General features: G+C 37.3%; 1 protein-coding gene across 1 annotated transcript; it reads left to right on the top strand.

Annotated features, from left to right (window-relative positions):
• On the top strand, positions 1-8,151 carry commd6 (COMM domain containing 6). The gene is made up of 7 exons (XM_006639385.3): positions 1-104; positions 677-735; positions 2,944-3,009; positions 3,122-3,198; positions 5,464-5,632; positions 6,904-7,056; positions 7,373-8,151. Exons 1-7 carry the CDS (start codon positions 80-82, stop codon positions 7,421-7,423), a joined length of 600 nt encoding a protein of 199 aa, XP_006639448.1. The 5' UTR covers positions 1-79; the 3' UTR covers positions 7,424-8,151.
• Positions 8,152-8,848: the final 697 nt, after the last annotated feature.

Here is an 8,848-nt window from a genome sequence, read left to right as displayed (position 1 = left end):
GGGTGCTCGCCAGCCAATCGCGCTCGAGGTGACAGACGTCATCCTCACCCGGAAACTGTAGCTGAAGATCAGATCAGAGATGTTTGAAGTGGGCCTGGCTTGTGGTCAGTATAAACTATCCCTATAGCATAACCACTTTGTACTTTGATGTTTTATACATTTAATGACAGTAATCCACAAAAGGAAAGACAGGGGGTCTGTGTAATATTACAATTAAACTGGGGTGCATATTTGTTACCGACAGTTAATATTTTAGATACTTGCATGTCACATGAAGTTTATCTTCTAGATACGCACTTCTTTTTTTGTGGTTTCGCCTACTCTTAAATGTTGATTATCTAACGTTATTTTTTATCGAGCGAGCCAAGCTCTGTTGTTAAGCAGCATTTGCATAGCCTTATTTTCATAAGGTTGACTTAAAGACATAGCCTTTCTCTCATAAGCATGATCAGCTGTCTGAGACAACAAAACGGAAATGTCAGTGTCACTGGGAGGTTGTAACGAGGACAGACTATACTTTTTCTCTGTGGGTCGATAATCTTAGTCAATCTTGTGATAATTAATCAGTGTGTATTAGACAGAGATTGAATCCTTAATTTACGATGATTGACAAGGTTAATTTAGGTGAAGATGTACATTTTTGGAACTGAAATTTAAAGTATTGGATTTTTTTCAGATTTTGAGGAGACTGTTGAAAGAATTGGAAAGCTACCTCCAGACTTGTTTGCAGAAATAGTAAGCACTCCTTCCCAAATAATCTGAATCTCTCTCTCCATTGCACTTGTAACATTGTTGTCTTTCAGATTTACAAATGAATAAGACTAGGATAATCTGATTACAAATGTGACATTTTCACATATTGTTGATAGTGTCCATCAAATTAATTATCAGATTATGTACAATACTTTTTTTTCCATTTACAACAAAAGTCATAAGATAATAGACATCGCTGATTAATATAGTGAAAATTCTTATGGATAGTGATTGACGTAGACTATGGTCAAAGGAGCCTGTAGCCTCCTACCAGTTTTCTACACTTAGATTAATTGGCACCACTGTGTCATTTTAACATAATGGAAATATGGTAATTTTCAAGTAAAAATATCAGTTCTGGCCAGTACCAGTACCAGTACCAGTCGTTGGTTTTATAAGTTAGGGTTACAGATGGGCTATAATCAGGATTGTTCTAGTCAGAAAGAAGGAATGACACAAAAATAGTAATTAACCAGCTGTAGTTATTTATAAAAGTGTTTTGGAACCACAAGTCTATTTTCAATTTTAATAATATGTAAATATTACTTTCATTTTTCAAATTGTGAAATGTGAACCACAGTTTGCACAGGAATCATTCAGTGAGTTAGGTTTTAAAATATGTATACTTTACAATTTAAAGGTTTTATTACTTAAAAACATTACATTATATTTGTACTAGCCAAGACTACAATAGCAAAGTAAATATATCTTGAAAAGTGCTGCAAAGAAAATGTATTGAATTTTTTTAATCCGTAGCTACTGTATATACATTGTATACCTTTTAGGTTCCTAGCTGTTGGTAACCTGCATTTCTTTCTTAATTTTGATCGCAAATGGTAAAAAAAACAAACAAAAACTATAAGACAGAAAATAGTTTCTCCTGTCAGCAGACATGGAATTTTGCAACTTTCTACATTTCTAATTAATCTATGTAAATTTGAACAAACTGTATTCCACACCAATGTGATTGGAAATGTGTTAAAAAGTAATTTGACTAGAATTATTCCTTATTCTCATCACTTTAATAAAAAATAAATTCAAGTTGAATTAGCTGTTTGGGGTGTGACCAAATTCATGATAACAATCAGTTACTAGAAGCACTTATTATAAATTTTTTACCAAAGTCTGAAGCCCCTTCTTTTACATGAGCAAACCTCAGGAGTGTATTACACATCTCAGTTTTGTGTGTTTATTTAATTGATCCATTTAGAATCTCAGGTTCTATTGCAGTGTTTTTCGGAAACTAATATGATGTTCACATTTCCAGTTCAGTTAAAAATAGTTTATTCATCCCCAAGGCAGCATTTTCAATTCAATCAAATTTATTTTCTTTCTTAGAGAAAGTTGAAATTCTTGTGTAGAGCAGTGATGGTGGTATTTACTGATGTCACAAAAAAATCCACTTAATGTGCGCAGATATGAGAAAGGATAAGGAGCAACTTGAATGAATGCAGTTGAACTACCAATTCACTACAGCAGATGGAAGATCTATCCAACTTAAAATGGATGAATTCATTCAAAATAAAGTTTCAGTTTATATGCGGAAAGCCTAACCAAAAGAATGAAAATTAAACGACATCAATTTTTGGGTCAATATTGATTGTATTGAATTTTTCATGTTAAATTTGTACACCACAATGATGTAATGTAAGGTGTTGATACAGATTGGATGTTTAACTAAAAAATGAGAATGTTAGAAGTTTGATGACACATTTAATGGGTGTTTAATGTGAGTAATAGAACTTGTTAGTAAACTGTTAATGAATTTGTAAATGTCATTGAATAATCATGGACGTTTGTTAAATGTATTTGTTAGGATGAATTCAGAAATATTAGAAGCCTTTTTTAATTTAAATAAATCTTAACATAGTACCTTCATTTTGGAGGTCAGTTATATAGTATTAAATTAACTAACTCACATTAGCTGAACTATTATTTGTTTGCTGGATGTACATATGTTTATTGCAGCCTGAGTTAATGTACTGTTTATATTATATTTTGAGAGCTTGATTTGCAGCTTGTGTTTTGTGGAAATAGTTTGTTTTTTGCTGCTTTACAGTGTCCACCACTATGCAGATGTTGCCACAAAAGCACAGCAAAAGGTCCATAAAGCTGTTGATTGACTTTAATGTTGAACTGCGTGGTGAATGATGGAATTTGCAATCCGGGTAACCTGTGTAATCTTTTCAGTGTCAGAAGGCTGTTACACACCTGCAAGGGCAGAGCCCAGCTGTGGACACAGGTGACCTTTGTGAAGTGAGTCTGCACTTTGTTCTGCTTCACACCTTTTCATAGTGACCTCATTGCCAGTAAGAATTCAGTGTCCATAATGGTAACTTCTGTTTTTCATTTTCATATTTTAAAACAGAGGCTTCAGAAAGCTGGAGTGAAATTAGACTTGGAGGCTCTCCAGAAAATAATTCATATGGTCTTATTCATTTTCAGGTATTCTTGTATATTTTTTAATCTAATGTACAGTATGATAAACCTCAGCAGATCTTTTATCACTTGTATGGCATGTACTACTCACAATTTGCCAAGTACATTCTGGTAATGATTGTATAAAAAAACAGATTATTTACATTACTTATGGGCATATTACAGTTGTTGTGGTTAATCTAATTTATACATTATCAAATCATTGTTGGGCACAGTAGAAAAGGCTGTGACGTTGTACAAGGCCCCCTGACACCCAGTCTTTCAGATATCAGAAGCTAAACAAGAGGGCTGGTCAGGGGTTGGAGACAAGGAAAACTAGGTTGCTGTAGTGAATTGTGATGCTGGCCCAGTAGGTGGCTCTCTTCCCTCTGGACAGAATTTTCAAATCAGTGTCCCAGTGCAGGCAGTTCCTGTTACAAGTTGCCCAGCTATACATCATTTTGTAATGATGGCATTGATAAATTGAACACAACATAAAAAAGCCCACACTTAAATGTTGTTTTTCAAGGTTCCAAAAGCCAACAATGTAGGCGGTTCATGGATTATTTTGTTCCAAAATTAAAAAAAAAAATTGTGAAGAGCAAAATCAAACATTACAAATTCTTCTTCTTGTACACAGTGCTGTTTTTATGATCAAAATATACTTTATTTCCAAAGCAACATTTCACAGGACAATGCTGTTACACTTGACTTAGATTATGAGTCATTGTGCTCCAACATTTAGGTTAAGTCTTACTACCATGCAGTGCTGTACATCACTGATCCAACCAGTGGGTCAGGGTGTGATATAGCTAACGTTCGTTAGGTTATCACTAACCCTGTTCATAATGCATGAACAGTGTGTGGGGAAAAAATGTAAACTGAAACAGCGAATGACTTTGATGGTTTCGTCAACACCACAGATCAAAAGGGACTGGTGACTGTATCTCTATTGTTTTTTTATGGATTATAGGTAAATTAAATGTACATACCTGTATCTGAAATGGATATGTAAGCTGATTAATAATTATTCTGCTATTAATTGCACAGTTGTATTATTTAGGAATGGAACCTGGACTTACAGTGGAACATTCTTCCTTTGTTTAGCTACAAGTAAAACACCCTCTATTTAATTTATGGTCCCTCACCTCACTTTATCCCATTAATTCTTATGGGAAAATATTCTCAATTTAAAGCACATGGAAAATGTTTAAGCACTTCTTATGGGGAGAAGCTCTCCTTCTTATATTTTTGCTATACGTTGTGACTTTCTGGTTCCTACTGTATGTCTGATACATATTAAGGACTGCCTGTATAGTGACAGGTGACACTGCTGTAAGAGGTGCCAATCTTAAGAAGAGCTGTTAGATGGTGGTCCCGAATTAGCTGTTCATTAAAAATCACATGACACTCTTTGTGCTAGTAGGGGTGTTGACACTCATATCCTGGCTAAATTGCATAATCTAGTTTCCTCCATAATTGAAATGGTTGAGAAATGTTCTACTTATCCCCCCGATTTATGGGGCTGCTGGTTAATAATGTCCACCACACATCACCCAGACAGGTGCAGATTAATTTCTGCCTTGATTTGCATTGCTTGTTACTGCAGAGGCAGATCCTCACTGTTTTATTTGTGTAACTTTTTAACAACACAACTTTTCATGTAGCTCCATATAGAATGGACTTTGAGATCTTTTGGTATATGAGGTGCTAAAGAAATACAAGGAATTATTATTAACTAAAGTTAATTTGACTTTTTGGGAAGAAACATTGTGATTATTTTATTTGTTTTTATAAATTCTTACCTCAGTTAATAGAAAGGAAACCTGCGTAGCAATTTTATCAAAACAGGTAAAATTCCATCAAAACTACAATGACTGTAGCATGGAAATCTAGCCCTGTATGTTTCTGTTCAGTTAGACCCAGTTTATCGTACTGCTGTTACATGAGACTGATTTCACTGAGTGCTCGTAACAGATTGCTTGGAGGTGGGTGAGCAAAAGCAACAGCAATGAGACAACATTGCAGCAGAGGGTGGGCAAAGAAATGTCAAATTATGTTCAGATTCAGCATGGGCATGCAAAGCTTGATAATACACTATTTGTGCTTTTTTTACTGTTAATACCATTCTTTTCTTCATTTACACACTGGCATTATATTATTTCAAGATGGAATTAAACTAGAGGACTTCTCCTCCAGCACTCACATTCACATATATTGCTGAAAATGAACAATAAAAAGTGACGTTGAAATTTAAAGCTTTTTTTTTTGCTTTTGGTTCTTCTACTCCAGAACAGCAGGAAAAAACAATTTGTCTTCTGAAGAGCTCATCGTGAAGTTGAGTGAAAGAAGCAGCAGATGGTCCAAACAAGCTCTTCAGCTTATTCACAAGCTGTGGAATGAACAGGGAAAATTTGTCTTGGCCAATCAAAATGCAAAAGCCATGATAAACATTGGACAGGTAAATGCCTTTTGCTCCTGAACTCCCAAAATAAGGACAAATATGGTGTAATAATGCGGGAGTGGGAGGAGCCGCGGCGAACACTGGTAAGACGCCCGTGAGGAAATAACACACAGGGGGGAAGCAAAAGTAAAAGGCACCACTGTGCACTGCTGCATCCAGGCTGGATTGACTCTATCTGGTGGGGTCCAGCCTGGGAAAAAGGACCGCTTGGCACAGCAGTATCCAGACTGGGCTGACCCGATTTACTGCACGGCGGGACGGGCAAAAAGAGAAAAAAGAAAATGAAGGAAAAATGCGGCCTTGCGCTCGGTCACAGCTGTCGCTGGGAGGTCGTCCCCTTGCGGGGGTCTGCTCACCTTTCCGGGGGGGTGCTCGGTGTGTCTTAAAGGGCCCCACAGCTGCAGCTCACCCTTAATCAGCCAAGGCAGCTGTGGTTGCTAAGGCCTCCGCACTGAAAGCCCTGCATAATGCCACAATGGGGATAGGCGGCACGGGGGTGCAGTGGTTATCATTGCTGCCTCGCAGTGCTGGGGACCTGGGTTCAGTTCCTGGGGTTCTGCATGTTTGGTGCTTGTGTGCTCTCCCTGTCTTCGCGTGGGTTTCCTCCTCGTGCCCTGGTTCCCTCCCTCAGAAACCCACAGCCCAAAGAAACTGTGGTAGGTTAATTGTCTTTTGGCATAACTGTTCCTGATGTGAGTGCTTGCCTGTGTGTCTGCCCTGCCATGGACTAGCATCCCACCCAGGGTGTATCCCACCTTCCGCCCTTTGGTTCTGGGATGGGCTCTGGCTTCCCCTTGACTGGGGTGATAAAATATTCCATCCAATTCAGGGTCTCAGGAGAGCTGGAGCCTGTCCCGGCAAGCAACAGGTGCACAGCAGAGTACACCCTGGATGGGAGGCCAGCCCATCGCAGTGCAGACATACACACTCTCACACTCTCAGCAAGGCCAATTTCCCCACAAACCAAATTAATCTACCAGTATGGCTAGAGTCTGGGAGGAAACCAGAGCGCAATAAAATATTACTGTATGAGAGGAATAATGAGAGCAATTCTATTTTTAAAATTATGCACTAAAACTAAGATCTTGTACTGTATGCATCAAAATAACCTTGCAAGGGGAAATACAGTATGTCTAAAGTAATTGTCAAGAATGAACTTGTTTCAGTATTGAAAGGGATTACAGTCATTGATATTTCTGTTGTAATATTGTATTATATTAATATTTCCAGAAACAACCTCATCATAGTTTTTTTTCTTATTTCCTTAGTTGGTTGATTTGCAGTGGAAACTGGGAATGGCTGTGAGCTCAGACACCTGCAGGTCCCTCAATTACCCTTATGTCTCCATGACTTTAAAGATTGCTGACACTACAGGGCAACTATTGAGTAAATCCTTTGAAATGACAGTCCCACAGTTCCAGGTCAGTTCCCTTGTTTTACTTACTTTCAATATAAGTGGGTCTTCAAAATACAAACCCAATACTAAACTCCAGAGTCTGTTTCTATGTTCTCACTGACATTGTTGCAATGTGAATTTAATTACAATTAGAATTAATATTTTGCATTCTTGCTTAAAGATACTGTATACTACAATATAGCATACTGATAGGAGAAAGCCTGATTGTCTTTTGTAATAAAATCATAATTTTAGTAGACTTGATTTATATATTAATTTTGTCTTGTTTACCTGTTTTTTTTTCTTCTACAATTATAACTTTATTTTATTCTTATTTTCAGAACTTCTTTAGGCAGTTCAGAGAAATGGCAGCTGTTTTAGAAACAGTGTAATGGTGACGGCCTGGAACTTCCTACTTATTCTGCTTGATATGATCTCTCCTGAAACATAAAACAGGACACGGATGGCAACTTTGTATAACTGTCACTGAGTACAAAGATGCTTTTACTGTGTTGTGGGATGCAGTATATAGAAGAGAAAAAGAGAACAAAAGAATACAGGTGCATGACTGTATTTATAACATTTGTTTATTTTGCAGTACACTAAACAAGACTGTACCAGCACAAGCATGTTTTGATCTGTTATTCAAAACACATCTTTGGAGAGCTTTTAAAAGCTAGAGTGTCCCTGAATGAGGTCTGTTCTGAAATCTACAGAATTGTGTGTAGTATTAAATTGAGTTCTATTTAAAAAGATCAACACAAAACCAGTTATGCCTTTATTTAGTTGGCTGGTACTGTTTAAAATACTTAAAAACAAAGACATAAAACATGAGTGACCTGTATGAACATAATCATTTTACCCCACCTATTCTTTTTTAAAATAAAAATAAACTTGGCTGTCCACCCTTTGTTTCACTATGTTTATCAGTTTCTCCTTAACAAATGTCTGAACTAGCAAAAATGAATAGTGGTTGTCACCACTTATACATAGCTTTTTTTATCTACATCAGACAACACACAGCCGTCTTTTACATGGAGTGCATGTTGTTACTGGACCCACCATGTAGTATACTGTACAGCCAATAAAACCAATAAAAAACTTCCATGTGTTCCACTCAGCTTTACTATGGCTACAGTAATGATTTGATCATGCAGCATAAAACACTGGAGTACAGTATATCCTGGAGTTGTCACTTGTGACTTGGCTTAATGTACCGCTTTTGTGATTTGTTGGAACTGTTTCTTGACACTGCAGATTGCAACCTAATGACGTTATAGAGAAGCAGGAGGAGCTTTTGCATTGTCTATAGCATAAATGGGGAAGAATATGAGCTCTGACTGGGTCTGTTATTTGTCTGCCAGCCCCTGGGGTGAGGTACATTACCACATGTTCAGAAAGTGGTGGTGGGGCTACATTAGTTGCATATTATATCTATTTCTGGAAGACAGCTTAATGCTTGGGAATCCTGTTACAGGTTTCAAGGAACTCCAGACAGCACTGGAGCACTGAGCACAGCTGATACTCCTAACCTCAGTGTGCGATAGGTTTCGCAGACACAACACCACCAAGAAAGTATTATTTAGTGTTTGGCTGTGTTCCACATGACGTATACTACAGCTTTCTTGCTGGACAGTAGGACTGTGAGCACTAGCAGATGTTTTCCACCTGGATGTACTGTTTGTACACTTTACCATAAAATAAACCAAAAACAGTGTGTTGCAGAATTCTTTGTAGTGTATAAGGAAAATTGCACTGCAGGTATACAGCTCTTAAAAAGAGCAGCCATGTTATGGGTACTGAATAATTCCTTTACA

This window comes from Lepisosteus oculatus, chromosome 15 (assembly GCF_040954835.1).
Source record: "Lepisosteus oculatus isolate fLepOcu1 chromosome 15, fLepOcu1.hap2, whole genome shotgun sequence".
In the NCBI taxonomy this organism is placed as follows: domain Eukaryota; kingdom Metazoa; phylum Chordata; class Actinopteri; order Semionotiformes; family Lepisosteidae; genus Lepisosteus; species Lepisosteus oculatus.
This window is presented reverse-complemented; position numbering and strand designations above follow the sequence as displayed.

What these genes read in the sequence shown, in the direction of transcription:
- commd6 (XM_006639385.3), top strand. Translation starts at nt 80, where the DNA reads ATGTTTGAAGTGGGCCTGGCTTGTG. An exon ending in ACACAGGTGACCTTTGTGAA is followed by an intron (nt 3,010 to 3,121) that starts GTGAGTCTGCAC and finishes ATTTTAAAACAG; the next exon opens with AGGCTTCAGAAAGCTGGAGT. An exon ending in CCATGATAAACATTGGACAG is followed by an intron (nt 5,633 to 6,903) that starts GTAAATGCCTTT and finishes TTATTTCCTTAG; the next exon opens with TTGGTTGATTTGCAGTGGAA.